The sequence below is a fragment of the Gopherus flavomarginatus genome, chromosome 2 (assembly GCF_025201925.1).
Source record: "Gopherus flavomarginatus isolate rGopFla2 chromosome 2, rGopFla2.mat.asm, whole genome shotgun sequence".
Taxonomy (NCBI): Eukaryota; Metazoa; Chordata; order Testudines; family Testudinidae; genus Gopherus; species Gopherus flavomarginatus.
Window position 1 is genome coordinate 90,353,711 of NC_066618.1, and position 23,098 is coordinate 90,376,808.

A 23,098-nucleotide genomic window follows, 5' to 3' on the forward strand; every position below is an offset into this window, starting at 1 on the left:
GAATGTATGATATATTTTTAAAATAGCCTTAGATTTCTTTTCTAAACAAATTTAGTGCAGGTAAGAGTTGAAGGACTGACTTCTTTGAAGATCTTCTTTGAAGATCATCTATTTATTTACAGAGCCAATATAGTACAGTTAGCAGCAGTGCAACAATGCCCTATACCACTAGCACGCCTTAAACTTCCCTGTACCTAGACTCTTCAGTGGAGAGCCAAGCACAGGTATCAAAGTAGTGGCTTCAAGATATAGGTTCATAACTACTACAAACTGAAATGATGCCACCAACTCGTTTCGCACAGGCCACCAAACAACATCAGATTCTAATTATTCTGGCTCACTACTGATCTGGGGTAGGATTTTGAGATCTGCTACATGATAACAAATATTTCAGCCACCACCTCATTAGTCACAAAAGTAGGCAGATCTCCAATCAACAATCAGATTAATCAGTGTTGTCGGAATTTGTTCAAATACTGAGAAGTGAGAAATGGACCGGGATAATATATGTGAACAGTGTGTATCTCAGTTAGAGTGTTGGAGAAAGAATTGGAGAAAATCTGGAATTAAAACCGTCCTTTAACCAGCAAAGAAATTAGTACAAGAGGATTTTAAGCATGGAATACTCTCACAACAGACGTTGATGTACATCTTTCTGAGAAAGAGTCAGCAAGGTCAGGTGCCACCTACAGTGAAGATTTCCCACTGGCAATCTTACACTTCTGACCAAAAAACTGCTTTCATCCAATCTTTGCTAATACAATTCTAGACTTTGAAAAGCAGTGAGATGAGCTAATGGACAACAAGCTTAGAAGAATTCTTAGTCTTAGAGAATATGCATCTCCCACAGAGAATTACATGTACTGCACAGTGCACTGCTCTCGATAATGAACAAGATGAAGCTAACTTAAAAGAGTGGAATTCTTTTTTTTACTTATCACATACTAATCAAGAAAGTAATTAGAAGCATGTTGAAAGGACGTTTATGTAAATATTAGTCAAGGAGTTTTCCAAAGCAATGAACCTTAATTACATGCACCAGGAAATCTGACTGCATTGCACAGGAGCCTAGAGATAAAATACTTGTGCGTGTTAGAGCTAATCACTTCAGAAAGAGATCTTGATTGATCTATACCACTTTAATTATGTTCAACCAATTATTCTTTCCTCTCTGTGAAGCTAGTGTTGTATCCAGATGAGAGAGAGTTTGGGATTATACACTATGAATCAGCATTAAGGTAAGCAGATAGTAGATACAACTCTACCTTGATGTAACGCTGTCCTCGGGAGCCAAAAATTCTTACCCCGTTATAGGTGAAACCATGTTATATCGAACTTGCTTTGATTCACCGGAGTGCGCAGCTCTGCTCCCCACTTCTCCCACCCCCAGAACACTGCTTTACCACATTATATCCGAATTTGTGTTATATCGGGTCATGTTATAGCGAAGGAGAGGTGTATACTGAAAACATTCATTCAGGCTGGACCTTGATATATAGTAGAGCTGCCAAAAAACCCCAAAGTCCTGTTCACACATGCTGTCGTGACAAACCAAGGCCAAGCCATTAGGAGTGATATCTACTTTGCTTTTTCCAAAGTCTTGATTCAAAAGAGATCTTTATAAGATATCATGCCAAATTTTAGCAAGTTAATGACCAGATTTTCTAAATTAAATGCAAATAATGTGGACATACATTTACACACTTGCCTAACTTGCATGTGCAAATACTCAAGCAGGTATTTGTGCACACACCCGGGCAGTTAGACATTTTACTAGTCTTGTGGGTGGGCAAGTAACTGAACTATAATACACACACACTTCAAATATTTACACAGAGTAATTGCAAACTCAGGCACATACAGATAGGTACACGCAAGCAAGTGCACACACCTACCTGAAAATCTGACCTTTACACTGTACAGAAATAGAGAAGCAAACATTCTTCTACACAATAGACAGGTAAATCAGTTGGACTAGAATAGACCCAGGAATAAAACATCAGTTCAGAAACTGGCCAAGTATGTATGATATGATATTCCATAATGAGGATCCTATCTCGTCTGATTCACTAGTAGATGAATGGGATTAGGAAAAGGGGAGGCACCCGCCATAAAATATAGCAAATTACACCTTAATCTTCTTCATGCTGCAATTCACTGAGTAATTTTAATGAATTTATGGTCTAGAAACAAAGTGGATAACACACATGAAATATATTCTTGGGCAGCTTTTTTAACCAATGCATGCACAAACAAAGCCCAATCCTCTTTGTTTCTTAAAATTTATTTTCCATTTTTGAAGTCAGCACTATGATGCCAATCTGTCAAAAAAGTTACTAGTACATCCCTTCTTCGCATGCTCTCCGTAGCAGCAAATTGAGTGCCTCTAGTATTTTAACAAGGGACTCCACAACCGTTTCCTCCTTAACATGTGAAAGTTATGTGCCCCAAAGAGTGTGATGCTCACCAATAGAAGGCATGAAGGAGTGGTGAATCTGTTCATTTATCTCCCCATCTAAAGTAAAGTGCCATATCCTAATTATAACTGAGGAAAAGAGCAGCCCTACAGGGCAAATAAAATGTTCTTTACAGGAAAGGTTTCTACTTTTTTCATAGCCATTACACCATGAATTTTGCTACTACAAACACCGAGTTCAGTCTACATAAACTGAAATGAGACAGGAGGAAGAACACCTTCTATGAAGTGGGGGAAAGGGGAGAGTTTCTTCACATCTCCAGGACGTTGTTTAACAAAAACCTGCCATTTGCTCTAATCTACCTTGTCTCAAAAGTGTAATATGTGCTTGTCACAAATATTTTTATGTGCCCTGAGGGATAATTTGCCCCAAGAAGGAGTGAGCTCAGAGACAGTGAAATCACCCCACCCTTTCTTTCCAGGGTCACTTGAGAGCCCCCTCTAGCACATGCCAGAGGGGCACAAGTTGAAAGTGAGACACATTTTGAAAGCTAGGAACTTAAGAAGGGTTATATTTATTTCCTCCATTTAAAAAGAAACTTCCAGAAGTGAAAGTTCATTGACCAATTAGCCCCATGAATAATGTCAAATACTAACTTGTTTTCCCTTTCTCTCTCTCCTCCTCCCCCAAAAGCATTCTGTCCTTCAACTTGACCGCTGAACTAGAGAGGGATTAAAACAACTCATTACCAATTCAAATAAAATTTGAGACAAAGCAAAGACATTGGGGTTTTGAATTAGTCACAGAATTGTTGCGTTTTAGGATAACTTTAATGACCAATTTTTTGTAATTACCTAGTGCTGCGAAACTTGCCTAGAACTTTCTACAGCTCATACATTACAAATGCTAAATGGTTAGGTCAATGGTATACCAGAAGATGGTCCAGAGCTCATGTGATTATTGGCTTAAGAATCAGATCTAATTTATCATTCCGTAAAATCCATCTCAAGTTATTTTTGTTGTCTCTCTTCTTCATTTTATGCCCCATAGCAAGCACAATGCTCAAAGAACAATGCATGGTGACATTACATAAAAGAAGTGAGTTTGCTTATTGAGATCCCAGAACCTATAGTTTCCCATTTATTTTTTGCTGCCTTTTTTCTTTCAGCAGACTGGGTGGGAGACGGTGGGAGGAGAGGATGGCTCAAGGAGTAAAGACTAGAGTTCGTCTTCCTTGTGGAGTAAAATAAGGAAAGACCAGTTGAGATTCACCCTGCAAGACAGGAAGCAAAGGGGAGCGGGGAGGGACCCGCTGATGTGAAAGGAATAGGAAACAATGCTTGGGTGAGGGGAGATTTTGGAGCTATAAATTGAGAAAGAAATAATATCACTACAATGTTATGTTTTTATTGGTTTTCTGAACAACACTGTGTTTCAGAGACCAGTGCAGATATATTACAAACAGTACCAGTATATAAAGAAAATACACTATAAAGAAAAGTAAACCTTAGAAGCAAAATGATCTTTACCAAGCCTCGACCTTTGCTAATATTTGTACCAGGTGCCATAAGAAATAAGGCTGTTGAATTGTGGTCCCAGGCAGTTATTATCCAGCACCGGAGACTGAGCCATCTATTTCACCACAGAACACTTACATGGGTACCCGGTGTGGAAGCTGACTCCACTTATTAATGTACATTGTACGTGACAGGGAAGACAGCTCTAAGGAGTGATAAGGAGTAGGTTATTGTCTGCACCTGCTCAGTTCTTGGCATTTTTCTTCCTGGAAATTGCGACAACAAATTTTACCTCATTTTTATCAAATAGATTTTGATGGCTTTGCATCTAACAAAACTATTTCTGAGACTTGTATAATAGGAAATTTATCTCTGAAGAATCACAAGGTCATAATGGAAAGTTTAGAACATTTTTAACTGATCTCTTTATCATGTTTTCATTACCCTTCTCATAGAAATTATGTATACATTAAATACTATGAGAGATACTCTCTCTCACACAGACACTCCTAATAATCCAAGTCTCAAAACACTAAAATGACAGTGGAATGCTTAATATAAATTCTACCTAATGCAGGGATATGTTCAACATGTGTAAAGGAGGAAAACTGCACAATCCAAGAATAGGGCAAACCAGTCAGATAAAATAAATGTCAACCAGAACTCTATCCCAAAGCTCAGAAAGAAGCCTATCTGAATCTATTTCAAGGTATAATAAGATTCAGTTTACTTTTCTCCCCATTGCTTTCCATTTTCACACATCCAATTTCCTGGCTCCAGCTGGCAGAAGCAGAAGTGCCAAAATACCACAAACAAAGGCTATTCTTCATCTAATCTAACTCAGCTATTTATAGAGTGTCAGTGACCATCGTCTATAAGTGGTGAAAATCAACTCTCCAATTGCCTCTTTCCAATGACCTCTAGACAACAATTCAACAATGAAGACAGAAGCATACAGTATTGGGAGCCTCATGAGACTGCTTCCCCCCCTCCCTGCCTTTTTCCCGCACAGATTTCTCCAGCCCAGCTTGGCAGACTCAGGAGTTTTAGAGAATCATCCATACTTCTAGAAGTTTGTTTTACTGACCCTCTAATTAATTTCTGAAGTTCTCTTATCATAAGAACAGTTTAATGATTAAATACTGAATAGAATATTTTTATTCATGTGTATTATTATACAAATCACAAAAGCTTAAGCCTGATTTTAATTTCATCTCAGCCAGAGGAGAATCAGGTTCTGTGAATCTGGGACATAGAACAGAAATAACTTATGAACTGTCTCTTTTCCAGCTTCTATGATTCACAGCATCAAATGCATCCATTTGGGGAGGAGGTTATTACACGTTTCCAGGTGCTGGCCAGAATTTGACCCAAACTTTTGAAACTGCAGTGCAGAAGCTTTGAAATTTAAGCGTCTAGTTCAGGGATCAGCAACCTTTGGCATGCGTCTCATCAGGGAAATCCGCTGGTGGGCTGAGACGGTTTGTTTACTTGCAGCGTCCGCAGGTTAGGCCGATTGCAGCTCCCACTGGCCGTTTCAGGCCAATGAGGGCTGCGGAAATTGGTGTGGGCCAAAGGTTGCTGATCCCTGGTCTAGTTTGTGTTTAGAATCATGGCAACACCAGGGGTGAAATTCTGTCCCGGGTAGACGACCAATACAAAGCATATTTCACCTTGTAAGTTCCACTGAAATGGTACATAGGTTCACCCTGGCCCTCCAGAGATGCCGGAACTATGGATGCCAGGGATGCAGTAGCACCCCACCTTGAAGTAGTAACAACCACCAAACACATGCTTTCTGCTTTCAGCACCTCCACTATAAAAATTGTTCCAGCACCTCTGTGGCCCTCTGCACAAAGGTGAACTTCACCTACACATAAACAGAGAAAAAGCTCAATACTGCTTTGTTCCATTTTACAACTACACCTCTACCCTGACATAACGCAGTCGTGGGGAGCCAAAAATCCCTACTGTGATATATGTGAAATGCCATTTGTCATAAACAGATAGTTAAGAATTAATGGAACAGAAGTACTTCATATCTCTTTTGCCTGTAAAGGGTTAACAAGATCAGTGAGCCTGGCTGTCACCTGACCAGAGGACCAATCAGGGGACAGGATACTTGCAAATCTTGAGGGAGGGAAGTTTGTGTGTGTGCTGTTAGTGTTTGGTGGTTGTTCTCTCTGGGTTCTGAGAGTGACCAGACATGCAACCAGGTTTCTCTCCAATCTCCCTGATACAGGTTCTTATAGATTCAAAATAGTAAGTACTAGGTGATACGGCAAGTTAGGCTTATGTTTGTTTTCTTTATTTGCAAATGTGTATTTGGCTGGGAGGAGTTCAAATGTGTATTTTGCTAAAAGGATTTTAATTTGTACTTCAATATTTAGGCTGGAAGGGTATTCCCAGTGTCTACAGCTGAAAGACCCTGTAACATATTCCATCTTAAATTTACAAAAATAATTTTTACTTTCTTTAATTAAAAGTTTTTCTTGTTTAAGAACCTGATTGTTGTTTCTTTTTCTGGTGAGACCCCAGGGGACTGGGTCTGGATCCACCAGGGAATTGGTGGGGAGAAAGGAGGGAAGGGGGAGAGAAAGGTTAATTTTCTCTCTGTGTTAGGATTACTTTCTCTCTCAGGGAAAGTCTGGGAGGGGGAAAAAGAAGGAGGAGGGAAGGTGGATTTTCCTCTCCATTTTAAGATTCAAGGAGTTTGAATTACAGTGATCTTCCAAGGTAACCCAGGGAGGGGAAGCCTGGGAGAGGCAACAGTGGGAGAAAGGGTTTACTTTCCTTGTGTTAAGATCCAGAGGGTCTGGGTCTTGGGGGTCCCCGGGCAAGGTTTTGGGGGGACCAGAGTGTACCAGGCACTGAAATTCCCGGTTGGTGGCAGCGCTACAAGTACTAAGCTGGTAATTGAGCTTAGAGGAATTCATGCTGGTACACCATCTTTTGGACGCTAAGGTTCAAAGTGGGGGTTTTTACCATAACACCATTATATTGTGATAGCAGTGGCAGGGCTGCAGTGGTGATTTAAAGAGCCTGGCTGTGGGGAGCCTCAGGCCCTTTAAATCGCCAGCGGCGCCCCGCTACTGCAGCCCTGAGGTAGCAGCAGCAGGGCTCCAGCAGTGATTTAAAGGGCCCGGGGCTCGCTACAGCAGCCGGAGCCCTGGGCCCTTTAAATCGCTGGCAAGCCCCGCTTCCGCAGCCTGGGGTAGCAGCAGCAGGGCTCCGGCAGTGATCTGAAGACCTCCAGACTCCGCCCACTGCAGGGAGCCCAGGCACTTTAAATTGCAGGTGGAGCCCCGCTGCTGCAGCCCCGGGGTAGCGGCAGCAGGGCTCCGGCAGTGATTTAAAGGGCCTGGGGCTCCCCGCTGCAGCCGGAGCCCCAGACCCTTTAAAGCGCTGCCCAAGCCCCACTGCCGCCACCCCAGGGTAGCGGCGGCAGGGCTCCGGCAGTGATTTAAAGGACCCGGGGCTCCCAGCAGCAGCCGGAGCCCCGGACCCTTTAAAGCACCACCGGAGCCCAGCTGCTACCACGCTATATGTGAACCTGTGTTATAGCAGGTCACATTATAGCGGGATAGAGGTGTATCTATCGTAAGGCTTTATACTGATGCCCATCACCAGAGTCAGAGCTGACTTATGCTAATTTTATACATTTGAGGAATCTATTGAAGTTCATTTGTGTGTAATATATCTCATTGTTAGAATAAAGTTCCCCACCATCACAGAAAAATATTTTTAAGTGACACTGGACAATACTTATGATCATTCAACATTTTGTAATATTTGTTAAGTCTTAGGATCTTGTATTTTACCGATTCACAAGTACTCAGAACTGTATAATACCAAGCAGAAAAAAATATGTCGAAATTAAAATGATAGGGGGGTTTTAAAGAGAAAATAGGAATAAATGTAAGAATGAGGGAAGCTGATTACTGTTTAATCACATTTGGGAAGTTCAGAGTATTCTAAAAGACTATTGTCTTTCTCCATTTGCCCTATATTCAGAGAACAGGTACCATTGCTCTGCAGAGATGATTTCCATTTCTCAATTTTTTTTTTATGACAGCTGTCACTGATTACTACCAGCTGGACTTTATCAGCAGTGATTTTATCAAGGAATGATTGCACCACCTTAGCAGGGGAAGGTAGGGCAGGATTCCAGGCACCGTACATAAAGGTGCATATGGCCTATGTAGAGACCAACTTCACAGACACTCCTTGGTCTACAGGTATGAATAAAGGAGCTGGCAGAGATGCTGGAACGGTTTGTATAGCAGCGATGCTAAGAGCCATTGAACCAAACTGTAAACCTTGTATATGATGGAAACAACTTCAAGCCAAGAGGTGCAGCAGCACCCCCAGCACCAGCAAACATGGAGCCTGGAACATCTGAAGCTATGCATTTTCCTCAGTCATTCCCACTCCCACCTCACCCCACCCTCCAGACACGCTATCGATTAAGGTGTTTTAGGGCAGTGGAAGCTGCTTTGGCCTAACAGTATGGCTCTTCCTGAGTAGTAAATTTCCGCTACCCTTCCCCCTGTGGAATTCTCCAGAATTCAGGCAAGTAACTTAAGCTAGCAAAGAGTCCTGTGGCACAGGACTCTTTGCTGCTTTTACAGATCCAGACTAACACGACTACCTCTCTGATACTTAAGCTAGGCTATGTGCACCAGAATTTCCCCTCAGAGAACTGAAGGACAAATTTAATTTAGTTTTGTTTACCTAGAGCTTAGATAGACAATTCCTCAGTGCAGAACTATTCAATGCCTCTGCTATCTTACTAGACTACAAAAATCTACATTAAAAGACACTTATTATGGTTGCAAACTCAAACACTCAAAAGGTAGAAAATGCCATAATTGAAGTTGCCTGTGCAACCTTAATTCAGCCTCCTTGTGCATATGCATTGTAACTTATGAGACAGTCTTTAATTACATTATCCCCATATCTTTTCAACAGGACCCTTCCTCATTCAGTACATAGGATGGATGGCACTCACTAAATCTGGAGCTATTCAATATTTAATTTCCTCCTCACTCCTCAGCGTGTGGCCCCAGGCTTTATTTACTGCCCAACATTCCAACTTTGCTCTGAAGACAGAATTATTAGTTTCTTCTTGGGCATTTCTATGGTGCTCATTTGAGTGCTTCACAAACATTAACTTATCTTAACACCTGTGTGAGATGAGGCAGTAGTATTATCCCAGGTTTACACATAGGGAACTGAGGAGCAGAGTGTTTACAATCAAAAGTGCCCACTAATTTTGGATGCCAAAATTGTGGCACCTAGAACCTGATTTTTCAAAATACTTTACATTAGAGCTAGGTGAAGATTTTTCAGCTAATAGTTTATTCACTGTAAATGCAGTTTTTGGACAACCTAAAATGATTTGCAAAGTCATGCTGAGGTTGCCAGAGCTTTGACCAAAAAAATCAAAATGTTTCAGTAACGTTGAAACAAAATGTTTTATTTTGACCCAACTTGCAATTTTTTATTTAGATTTCAGATGTTTGATGCAGACAAAGGAGGACTAGATTCACAAAACATGGTGAGGAGGGAGAGAAGCAGCTCCCTTATATAATCTTCAGCTCAGTAGTTAGAGCACTCATCGGGGATACGGGAAGCCTGGGTTCAGTTTCCCCCCTCTGCCTAATACGAAGAAGGGATTTGAACTTGGATGTTACACACTGGAGAAGAGTAGCCTTGGATATGGAATATTCTGGTCTGGGAATCTCTCATGTCACTCATATCATGGGGCAGAATGCACAGCGAACAGATCACCATCTAGTGGTCACCTGTATGGCACTGATGTTCCAACAGGCAGCTAAGTCTTCTGAGATGATGAAGAAGTTTGACATCGACGCACTCCATGTGCCAGGTATAGACAACAGGTTTTGTATTGACATCAGCAACAGAGTCTCAGCTCTAGCTAATCTGCCAGGTGATATGGAGTTTGCCTGGTCCCTGTTCTCTTCTCCCTCAACCAATCTGCTGAGCAAATGATTGGCTATAGGCATCCAGCACGCCATCCATGACTATCATAAGAGGCCTTCCAGATAATGAAATTGAAGGCCGCAGCCTGCCAGCATAGTGATAAGCGCACTGGTAATCAGTTGAAGCAAAAATTTAACACCTTTACATTCTGCGATCGTGAGGCATATTATAACCAAATGGCGGATGATATCAAATTTGGCTTAGCCACAGGAGACTTGAAGTCAGCATTCCACGCTATTCACAACCTCAGCGGTCAAGAGGTAGTCCCTACAAATGGCATCCTGAACGACAGCCAAAGCCATCCATGTAAATAGGATGATGACGTTCTCTCACGCTGGGTAGAACATTATCACAGTGCCCTGAACCATCCTCCAGCTGCCACTTGTTGAGAGCTGGATGATCTGGCAGCCACTGCAGTACTGGATCCAGACATTTGTACTGATGCACCAACATTGGATGAAGTGAAATGTGCCACTTCTTAACTGAAAAACAGACACACGGCCGGTGCTGATGGCATCCCCTCAGGGCTGCTAAAATGCGCTATTGATCCTGTAGCAGAATCACTTCTGGCCATCTTTCGTCTGGTGTGGGGAACTGGAACCCAGCCAACAGCTGGGAAAGACGGTATTGTGATCTTACTCTCTAAGGGCAAGGGGCCATGCAGTGAATGTAAGAGCTACATGCCAATCACCTTGCTCTCCGTTCCAGGGAAGGTATTTGCACGTGTTTTGCTGGTATGCCTGAAGCCTTTGCTACATCAGAAGAGTCATCCCCAGCACTTAGACTTTATGAGGAACAAGTCCACATTAGATGCCATTTTGGCCTTTCACTTGTTGTTAGAGATACATCATGAGTTCAGGAAGCCCTGCACGTAGCGTATGTTGATCTTAAGGCTGCATTTTATTCAACCCCAGTCCTGAGCTCCCTCTTGCACCGTGAACCCTATTTTACACCAACATAGCCGAATTTCTGCAAGCCCCTAGTGCAGACAACCCATATTCAAAAGAGTATTAATAAAATCCCTAGCTCAATTCTTTGCTTAGGAGTTGGCATTTCTTTCCTTTGTTCTTTATAAGTAGTTCTTAGGGGTGCATTGCTGTGGGTGCTAGACTGTCTGACCTGTAGGCCTTGTATGCACAGGGTTATTTTACACCAACATAGCCGAATTTCTGCAAGCCCCTAGTGCAGACAATCCATGCCCAGTTAACCGTGACTCATGCTGGCACAGTTTATCTCAGTGTGAAACCCCAGTGTAGACAAGTCCTTAGTAAGGCGACAACTAAAAATTAGTTTTATAAAAACAAACCCTTAAGACCCACAGAAAAATATTCCCCAATATTCTTTTAAATTCCATTGAAAACATTGGTTTTATAGCAAGTACAAATTTCCATCAAGTGTTCGCAACCCAAACATTACAGCACTGAAAACTTGGAAGCACCTTATTTTCATTGTCAAAGATAAGTGATACGCAGACTGTGAGAGAGTCATAAATAGGTAAAGAAATACTTGTTTACAATATATGGCTTTCAGGCTGGCCATGTCCCCAATAACAGAGTTTCGCATTTACTTCCCTGCGCACATTAATGAAGATTTATCCTTTTAGATTCCTTTCATCTTGGTTACTAGGCTGAAATATTTGTATAATAGTTAAAACAACAAATCCAGTTAAATCAGCATACATCCCCAGTAGTAATGCTCTGCACAACCATGTCAATAATCCACTTCTGCCTGCTCTCCAGCCTGGGAGAGGAAAGGAATGTCTTACCCCTCATCCCCAGCCCCACCCCAGAGCCCGCACCCCCAGCCAGAGCCCTCATCCCCCTGCACCTTAACCCTCTGCCCCAGCCCTGAGCCCTCTCCCATACCATGAATCCCTCATCCCCGGCCCCACCCCACAGCCATCACCCCCACACACCAACCCTTTGCCCAAGCCCCTCCCACACCCCAAACTCCTCATCCCTAGCCCCACCTCAGAGCCCTCACCCCTAGCCAAAGCCTTCACCCCCCCAACCCTCTGCCCCAGCCCCCTCCTGCACCATGAACCTCTCATCCCTAGCCCCACCCTGCAGCCCTCGCTCCCATACCTCAACCCTTTCCCCTACCCTAAGGCCCCTGCCACACTCCAAACCCCTCATCCCCACCTCATTAATTTTGTGTAATAATAATCAATGGATAAATTCTTAATCAAGTTACCCAGAGAAAAAGAACAAAAGGGTAATTCTGCAAGTGATGGCCTGAGTTTGAAACCCAGCTTGCAAACTGATGTTATACAAAAGAAAGATGTGGCAAATCTAAAAGATAAGAAAAGGAGTTTTCATCAAACTTGGCTATCAAGATTTACATGGTTGGAGTACAATAGCGAATTAGAGCTTTTTGCTTTTGAGAGTTATTGATCCAAGAGTGTTTGGCTGCTTCCATATTCAAAAGAGTATTAATAAAATTGATATTCTGAGTTAAATAATTTTTTCTTACGATAGTGATATTGTGCAATATAGGGAAACTGTTAAACACTTACTGTTTCCAGTCCAATTTTACATTATTAAAAAATATATATATCAGCTTACAAAGCAGGTGTGGTGGGGGGAGAGACTTGGATCCGTTCTGGGCACCACCAAAAATTATACAAACCTGCCGCGTCTGCTTACCAGCTCCTCCAATTCTCAAACGGAAGTTCTCCATCAGATTGGCATAGCAGCATCTGCCATGGGCCATTTACAACAGATATGGAATCAACATCATCTTAATATGACAACCAAGTTCAGGATTTATTCAAGCTGTATCCTTCCCATATTGTTGTACGGCTGCGAAACATGGACACTATGCTGCTCAGACTGGACAAAGCTGGAGGTTTTCCACACAAAATATCAACATTGTATATGGCCATAAAGTGGAATGACTTCAGCTGTAATGCAGATGTTTATGGTCGCTTGGGTCTACAGACTACTAGGGCCACTGTCTGCAGGTGATGCCTTACACTTCTCAGATATGTCACAAGGATGCCACAAGACATCCCAGCGACTGCTGTTCTCCAGGTAGCTTGTAACTTCCAGGATAAAATTCTACCAACTGAGGGGTGGAGGTAGCCCAGAGGCAGACCCCCTATTATATGGGTTCATCAAGTATGTTCCAATGTTGGACTCTCAGGCCGTCAAGCCTTTGCAGTTGCGCAGGAACAGACCACATGGTGAATGATCGCTACAGCCGACTGTCTGGCTAATCGTTGAAGAGAGGGAGAATCTCTCATGTTGAAGCCGTTCCAATTTTCTAACTAGTCATTGGACAAGGATGTGAACTTGGTCTCCCACAACCCATATTAGGTGAGTGTCCTAACCAACAGGCTGTACAGCAGGGGTAGGCAACCTATGGCACAGGTGCCGAAGGTGGCACACGAGCTGATTTTCAGTGGCACTCACACTGCCTGGGCCCTGACCACGGGTCCGGAGGGCTCTGCATTTTAATTTAATTTTAAATAATGCTTCTTAAACATTTTAAAAAATGTATTTGCTTTACATACAACAATAGTTTAGTTATATATTACAGACTTAGAGAGAGAGACCTTCTAAAAATGTTCAAATGTATTACTGGCACGCGAAAGCTTAAATTAGAGTGAATAAATGAAGGCTCGACACACCATTGCTAAAAGGTTGCTGACCCCTGCTGTAGAGTCATTCTTACTCTTTCTATGCCCCATTCATTATCCATTGCCATTATAAAGGACTATGAACTGCCACTATGAATAACCTGCTCTGCAGCCTCACTAGCCAGATGTTATTAGCTTTAGGGCCTGATCCTGTGAGGTACTGAGTTCTCTGAACTCCTGTTGAAGCCAGTGGGAGTTGAGGATGATCAGCACCTTGCAAGATCAGGTTCTCAAAAGGATAAATGCTTTTTCTGTTAGTTATTAAACTGTAATCCTCTAATGTATCATGGAAGCATCATATATGTTGCTGGAATTTTGTCAGCTTATTAAACATATATTTTTAAAATTACTTAATTTGTGCTGAGCAACATTATAATTACTTGCAAAGCTTAAGGAATTAGGGATTTTTTCAAAATTTGTAATTAAGATAACTTTGCAAGGTCAGTAGATAAGCTATAAAAATTAAATAATGTCAGAACTAAATGATATTGGACTAAGTACATAGTCAAATGAAACAAAATGCCGGATGCCAAGACTTATTCAATGCCATGCTGATATTTTTAAAGCGCATTACTGACAACTGTTGCCACTTATAACTGTCTGTTCCACCCTTTAAATAATCAGCTTCCTTAAGTACATTTTTTCCACTGCTTAACTTGAATAGAGATCAGAATTAACTCCATGTATCTTCCCAGGGCAACAGCACACATGGTAACAATGTCATATCCTAAAAGTATTAAGGGAAAAGATTTATTCAAGGAACATTATACTATACCAAAACCTCAACAGGCACATAAGTAAGCAATTACCCAAAATTAGGCACTTAAAGAACTAAATATTTGCATGCTTCCTTAGGACACCATCCACTTGAATAGCATATATCCATCTAAAAATTTATTACTACAAGTAACGCTGAAGATTACAACTAAAAAGTATTAGAGAGAAAGAAAATCATTCAGTTTTTTGTTGTTTGTTTGTTGTTGTTGTTTTTTGACATTTGACTTTGTATAGTGGACAGATCTCGATAGTGATGCAAAAATGACATTCATAAAATTATTACAACTAATATCTTTTTAATATTAGGTAATTACAAACTTGTTTGTGCCTTTACTGAATATTAAGATTTGCCACAAGTATGTTATAGTCAGGGTACTTGAAAATAGAACAATACCATTTATGTTTAACAAGTTGTGTTGTAAAATGTTCAGGTTGGTTAAAGAAATTGCAGGAGGCTTCTGCTTCTATCTCCCAAGCTAGGGTGACCAGACAGGAAGTGTGAAAAATCAGGACGGAGGTGGAGGGTAATAGGCGACTATATAAGACAAAGCCCCAGAAAATCAGGACTGTCCCTATAAAATCAGGACATCTGGTCACCCTACTCAAGCACAAGCAAGTGTCAGGAAGTTAACCAACCTCTCCTTAGCTATAAAACCAAATTTCTTACCCCTAAGAGTGCTATACCAAGTCAGAAAAACTGCATTTTAAACTTTGCTTTAACTTCGTATTAGTTTATTTTGTGCTACATTTAAAAGAAGTATTGGTTATTGAAATTTGTGCTTTGTTCCAAATATTTAATAGCAAAACAGATTGTAACGCCAAGAAAGTTGGGTAATGAGAGAACCCCAAGAGTGTTTTATCTAGACCAGGACATTTCCCTTTGTATCAGATACCAGTTGGTACAAATGTAATCCTTATCTCAAGAAGAGAAACCATGTAAAATATTCATGTTCTAGGAAAAGACCTGATTGTGGAAAGGAATGTAGGGTTGCATAAGCAGAGCAATAAATCTAGGAGTAAAGTAGGCCTATACTAACTCCCTTTTCTTTTCTACTTGTGTGTTTAAAGCTCCAGGAAAAACATGAGTAACTGGAAATGTTTTAAACCTTTTGTTTATTTCTTAGACATGGAAATGGCAAACCTTTGTGAAATGCATCCTTGCAAATATTTTAACAAAATGCCAAGCTCCTAATATCATTGCTATTTAAATGGCTAAATGCTTTATGTACCAACTTGGACTTGAATGACCTTGCTAGACAAATTACTAATGTAAGAGGCCATTAAAGTATAGAATATTTATATTAATGGAGAATTAGCAGTACTCAGGCAATACAGTTGGAGCCGTATCAGTTCCAGGATATTAGAGAGACAAGGTGGATGATATTATCTCCCAAACTCATGGAGGCAGTGAATGAATAACAGTAACCATCTTAAATTTAAACAAGCCTGAAAGAGGTATGTTTTTCCCAATTTCATGGAAATAGGAAGGAAAAATGGCATGTAGATGGAGGGGCAGCCAGGCCACATTTCAGTGAGTGAATTGCTACCTGGAGCATAGGGTCAAATTTGGCTCCGCTTCTCTTCCAGCCAGCTGGCCAAATGGTGTTATAACTCCCAGCAGCAGCAGTTCTTGCACTGTGAGTATCAGAGAGGGGAAATTCCCCCACCAAGGGTGACCAAGGGGAGAGGAGTAGGGACCAGAATGGGGTCCCTGCCAGGGTGGATGAGGGATGGGACAGGGACCGAAATTTCCCTCTCCCAACCCTCAGGAAAAATCTCAATTGGTGTCACTATCTGAGGAACCTCCACAAGACGTTATTATGGATTGGTGTCAGGAAATTAGATTTAAAAACTTGTAATGATTTTACTGGAATACTGAAATGCAATTGTAACTTAAAATATTAACTTTCTCTTGTTAATCACCAGGTGGTTAGAGCATGTATTCTAAAGAGGGGACAGGGACTAATCAGAGAAACAGCTAGATTTAATATTCTTAATATTGGTTAACTTGCCTGTCTAAAGACCGCTCCTTAAATGGCTTCTTCTAAGTAACTGATTTAAATATGTTCTTCAGTCACATAGGATTTAGTTAAGATTGCTTACATTGCCCATCTATAAACTGACTGCTATTAATAATAAACAACAGGATTCACCTGTTCTAAAACAAAATTATCTTGCCCATTTATAAACCTTCTTAGTTATGTCAGGAATCAGGATATATGAAGATTGGATACATGACAATTTTTGGAAATAGGACCTTGGTCTCAGTTTACCAAGAGAAAAAGTGCCCCAGAAAAGGCAAGGCCCACTCTCTGAGGTGTAATCTCTGCTAGAAGCTCCCCACAGAAGAGTTGCACAGAAGAGATTGTAACTGAAGTAACCAGTTTATCATTTGTGTCATTTTGTTTAATGTTTTATTTTCATTCCTTTAACAATAATATAGCCATTAATTAATTGTGATTATTTTTCTTAGTCTTAATCACAGTATCCCCTAAGTTATGTGAAAAACTGTGATAAAAATAGTGAGAATCACGCCCCTGAATTGGCAATAAGGGAAACAATTAGTAAGAAATGGCTCACCCATTTCTTGTTTCTGAGAACTAAATATTTTTTAAACAAAATTACTTGGCACCCAACAATATAAAATTACCTATCTCAACCCCACATGTTGATGGCCAGTTTCACTTCCTGTCTCGTGTGTTAGCATGAGACCACCACTCTTACACACTTCCACAGGGGTGGTTCACGTACATGTTCATTTCCAGAGTTTGTGAGAGTTTGTTTAACAGTTACTGCAGCAGCAAAACTAAAAAAGCATAGATTTCCCTAGAGAAGAGAGGGAAAAGTAAATGCATAATTTGTACTGTAGGTTTTATGCCTGTCAAAGAAGCCCTTCTAAATATCAGTAAGAGGATAGAAAAAAAATCCTTGTAAAATTTTTTAAAGGTTTTGTTTGGGTGTTTTAACTTTCGGGGCACTTTAACGGGCACTATCAGAATCCTGAAGTTTAAAAAAAACCACTACTTTTGTAACCAAGTTGATAGTATCTCTTTAATGTTTTTGCATGGTCCTATTACAAAGCTTTTTTTTCACCTCACAGCCACATTTTTATATAGCTTAGTAACATTTTCTGTCTTATGTTGTATCTTATGTGCAGTACTAGAAGCTATTTTAAAAACAAACTGATGGACAAAATGTCATGAGTTTTGCTACTATTCAGTTATTTAGAACAGTGGTTCTCAAACTTTTGTACTGGTGACCCCTTTCACATAGCTAGCCTCTAAGTGCCACCCCCCACCCCCCCATAAATGAAAAACACATTTTTATACATTTAAAACCATTAAAAATGCTGGATGCAAAGTGGGGTTTGGGGTGGAGGCTGAGAGCTTGCAACCCCCCATGTAGTAACGTTGAGACCCCCTGAGGGGTCCCTCCCTCGAGTTTGAGAGCCCCTGGTTTAGAATGAGTTCACTGTGAAGAGTGGCATCTGCATCTCAATCCTGCATGCAGAAAGCCAAATTAGGCAATTAGACAATATACAACAATCAAAATAGCAATGCAAATATTCTAATGGGCCAAACCATGTTTGCATTATTCTTGTGGACAAACTACAGAAATATGTACCCTATGCACACAGCCAATACAAGGACTATGCATTACTTAAGTCTCATTTTCAGAGCTTAAGTAATGCACAACCCTCATGGTGGGTCCACTCTATAGGGGTGAATTTTACCTACACAGATGATAAATCCAATCAGGCAGATACCAGCTTAGTGCTTCCTGAAAGGTGCTGGGTGCCCTAAATACCCATCAACTTCTATAGCAATTGAGAGCGCTAAGCAGCTCTAAGGAGGTAATGAGCACTTCACAAGATCAGGCTTCATACAATTGAGTGATATGAGTGTAATTCAGTCTCAATAACAGAATAGAACAGTCCTGCCACACGAAAAATGAAAACAGCTTGGGATCTGACAGTCCCAGAAAGTTTCTGCTTCTGTGCTAGTTATTTATCTACCCTGTAAAATCTCTTAGGTAATGATCAAAATATATATCTAGTCTTCACTAACCCAAGATTAACTAGATGAGAAGATGACAGATGCCCTACATGCTGATTAAAATGACAAGTGTCTCTAGTCCTGCGGTGACTAATTTGCATCACAGCTCACTAATTCAGGAACTAATTTGAGACTACTGAATTTAGAATTGCTTAGATATCTGTGGAACATCCAAGTTTATGAAGAAAATTATATCAATCTACAGTAGTTTTTAAAGCATTTGAGTTACTGCAATTATTGCAAGGGTCTATATTTGTCATAATTACAATTTTAGTATGGCTCAGATAATATAGTGATGAGGCCATACAAATACCCAGGTAGACAGACCATGATAGTATTGTAAATGATTATCTACATTTGAAAAAATAATCATGCAAAAGACCAATTCAAGCTGTTGCTTATTGTATGGTGAATATGGCATTGAACAAGACATGAAAATGTCATTAAGGTAATTGAGCAGATTTCACTTGCAGGAGAATCTTTTGCATTGTTTTTTTAATAAAACCATAAGGTATATCACAAAATCCAAAACCAATAAAAATCATGATGATTACAATCCTTTATTTGTAAGGACATGTTTCTTTTGCCTGGATTGAACTTCTCAAGCATCCTTGGCCAGTGAATAAACAATTTATTGGCAGTGCTTAAAACTTTGTACGAATTGCAAATCAGAGTAGTCTGTGTACAAAATACAGTATATTAGGGTGAACAGATGCACAACAGTTTCAGTCTTGAGGGTTAGCTGTGCATACAACAATTTAACAACACTTGCAAATTTTTCATACTGTAATATTACTGGGACTGCCTGGAAAAAAATAATTCCATTTGGTGAAAAATGTCAAAGTTTTGGCATTTGGTTTCATTCAGCATCAGGATGGAACTGAGGCCTTTCAAATTTTTTTGCAAAAATCTAGAGAGAGATTTCAGCAAATCAGCATTTTCTGATGAAAACACATCTCATCAAAAATTCCCAATCAGCTGCAAATATTACTTGAATCCATCATATATAAAGATACAAGAGAACAAAATCTAATATGTAATGGCATACACTAAGACTGCCACAATGTCTCACATCAGCCAAGATAGACTGTAAGGATCTGGCTGCCCTGGGCAAAACAGAAATTACTCCAATATTTTGCTCCATGAAGTGACTTTCTGTTCTGTTCATAGGATACAGCTGGCCTCAATATAAATCAGTCCTTAAGACTGTAAGATGCTGAAAGCATGGATATTTCCTTCCAATATTTTAACTGCTGCCAATGATCTATATACATCACTATATAAATAATTAATAATTAACAATACTACCACCAATAGATAAGCATGTGAAACTAGATGCAAAAACAAACAGAAGACCATTACAGCTGTCGCCCTTCTGGGTTTGGTGACATTTGAAATCACAGATTCTTTTGTGTGAAAGAAAGAAAGAAAAAGAAAAAGACATGATTAATGAATAGAGGAAGGAAACCAAGGCTGAAGACTGGAATAAATCATTTCCATATTTTTGGAAACCCCCATTCAAAAGATAGGTGCCACTTTGGGGCGCTAATTGTATTTCCATCCTGCAGCATCCTTTCCTGGGAGTACTTGAGAACATTAAACTTCCACCTCAGACGGTCATACATACCTTGCAAAGCCAAGACTGAAGTTCAAAGCCAGCCATTTTGCCCTACAGGCAGGCAGAGCCTGGTTTCCAGGCACAAAGAATAACTTGCTGCAGTCCATAGTATTCTGGCTGACAGCCATCACTTGCTAAGAAGAGTTATCATTACTGGATGTTAAGTAATAGCTGTGCACAGGCTCCTGCAATGACTTCTTACCTCCCTGGGGCCAGTACCAATTGTCTCATAACACAAGGCCAAAAAGCATATATATCCTGTTGTGGAAAGCATGGATTTCACCAGCCAACAGACACTGATACCAGCACAAGACACAAACTACACACACCACGCACACAGAGATAAATCAGTAATTGAACAAAAATCCCAAATGACATAAAACTTAACTCTCATTACTGGGGAGCAGCAGGAGTAACTGCATACGGATAACCAAAAACACACAACCAGATATGCCATAAACATCTCTCGAACATTTTAGTTCTCAGTTAAGTTGATAAATACATGGATATTGGGCTTACTTCTATGAGCTTATATTCTAATTTACCTCTCTTCTGATGCTTACAATGGTAGCTTAAGTACATCCTCATATAAAAAACCCCACCACCTGAAGACACACTCTCACACTGATGTCATAGTAACATATATAGAAAACACAAATTAGATTGTGTACTCAGGTCAATGAAAGCAATACAAAATATGTACATAGTGATAGTTCAGCTTCTAGGAAATTATTTTCTGCTCCCTACAAATCATCTCACAGCAGCCAAACACCTCTCGCTACAGGTACATCCATAACAACATAATTAACTAGCAGATCAAGCCAGCAGCAAATGAAACATGCAAGAAATACAGCTCAGCTGAAGACAAACAAACAGCGCAGGTTCTACTATTGGGGCACCAGCCCAGTGAGAAACATACATTTACCTTCATTCCAATTCTTTACAACATTGAAAGCTGTTTATCATCTGGGAGAGCTAGATCCATGCACGGCAGCTGTTCCAGTGTCCCACAGTGTGCAGGGTACAATTGCACAGTCCAATACAGAGATCTCCAAAGCAGCAGCAGTAGGACCTCACTGGAATAGCCACAACACAGCACTGAGGGGCACATTCAGAATGCCTTCAGGGCTCAATCCTTCACAGTGCAAAGTACCCTCACCTGCTACTAAAGTCAATGGGAATGGAAGGTGCCCAGCACTTTGCAGGATTAAGCCCCCAAATAATAATCTGATACAACTAGGGCAAATTGCAGTGTCCCACTCTAAAACTTTGACCTAGAGTCACCACTGCCAAGCACACAATCTGAAAGCAAACAAAAACAATGCTCCCCAGAGAGCAATGAATCAGAAAACACTACTAGGCTTCCCGACTGCAAGGACACAGTAAGATAACTAGATCTTTTGGCAGTAATAGGGTCTGTTTATCAATGGGATCCCAATCTGCCTTTGGTATCCTGCAAAGGCACATGTCATCAGTAAGACTAAAAGCCAACAAATCAAATTTTTTATTACTGCATGTGTACTGATAAAAGTAAGAACTGGCAGATCTTGCAGAAAGGATTGAGAGAAAATTTGTTAGGGCTCAAATCAAATCCTTCAGCGCTTACTCAGTCAAAACTCCCACTAACACCCCTGGGAGTTTTGAGTAATAAGTACAGTATTGTGCCTCAGAGAGGGCAACTGTCTGTGAAATGGATTCCCATGATGAACAAAACCAATATGTTAAATACCGGTACATTAAAAACCAATACATGAAAGTAAATTCTTTCTTCAACTTCTTTAAGGGACAGCCGATTTACAAACACCTTCCGAGCCTTCTGTGACTTACTCTTACCTCTGTGATGTTTTCTTGTATTTTCTCCTGCAGGAAAAACATAAATAAAAGTGAGATAAGGAGACCATGCCTTTGAAAAAACCGCAGAAAGAATGGACCAGTACTGCCAGTTCAGAAGCATTCAAGTATCAGAAGCTAAGGCACAGTAATCTCTGCAATGCGGAAGCTCCAAACCTAATAACCCTTTTTCTTACCAGTGTTGGTCTGCTGAAACAAATCTTATACAGCTGTGATTTCAATGAGAGATAAGGGCCCAGTTCTGCTTACACTGATGTCAATGGTGGTTTGGTTTTTTTGCCATTAACTTCAGTGAAAGCAGGCCTGGCGTGTGTGTGTGAATGCCCCCGTTCATATTGCTGCTTTTCGCAAGACAGGTCCAGAATAATGAAGTTAAAAGGTATTATTTAAAACTACAAAACAAAAAAATCAGAAAATGCATGAACACATGGAATGTAATGCCATTTTATTTTTAATTGAAGGCATGGACCCTGTATCGTGGTTGCCAAATAGTAAACCCTCTACTATCTTTAGATAGTTCAAATTAGGTACAACAATCTCTGTCCCATACTCAGATGTTTTCAGACAATGAGCAACTGGGCTAATTAAACTTAATTATTGGACTAATTAAACTTCTGGATATTTAGTTTTAAAAGTTTGAAAATATTTAGTTAAGGCTTTCCTGTATGAAAATTCATTTGTTAGAATCCTCACACACAAGAGTAGAACAACAAAACATTCACAAACAGTAGCATCAAGACTTAACGGATTATTGTCTACTACTGACATTCACAAAACCATGACATACAAAGAGAAAAGCTCAATGTCACATGGCGTTATCTAGCACTATTTAATTAGAGCTGGCAGAGAATGGAATTTCTGTTTCATGGAGGATTTTGAAATTCCAAAATTTGTTTTAATTCCAATTCAGAACAGAAACCCAAAGTTTCAAAATTTTCTGTGAAAGAAACTTTTTTAAGCATTCATTACAGATCAGCTGAAACATTTAATTTATTTTAAGACAATTTAAATTCTAAATGAAAAGTCATTTAAAAAGGAAAAAATTAAAAGTTTGTTCAGAAAATGTTGAAACAGCCTGTTTTAAACACTATCAGAACTTCACCACCCCTATTTACTTCATGACAAAATTTAGAGAAAATTACATGATTTCACAAAGTATTTTGATTTCAACTGCATTTTCCAAACAAAAACTGTTCCTTCAAAGTTTTCCAGCCAGC

The 23,098-nt window shown here is 40.2% G+C and overlaps 1 protein-coding gene across 10 annotated transcripts in view; it reads right to left on the bottom strand.

Annotated features, from left to right (window-relative positions):
- PDE1C (phosphodiesterase 1C) overlaps positions 1–23,098 on the bottom strand; it is a 556,559-nt gene that overhangs the window by 246,668 nt on the left and 286,793 nt on the right. For 9 of the 10 annotated variants that reach the window (XR_007772331.1, XM_050937959.1, XM_050937953.1 and 6 more), the window contains one exon: positions 21,864–21,890. The exons of the other annotated variant lie outside the window; for it this stretch is intronic. Coding sequence is in view for 7 of the 9 variants with exons in the window: in XM_050937953.1 (XP_050793910.1) it covers positions 21,864–21,890 (27 nt within the window). In the remaining 2 variants the exon portion in view is untranslated. The remainder of the gene's footprint in view (positions 1–21,863; positions 21,891–23,098) is intronic. 10 annotated transcript variants of the gene reach the window in all.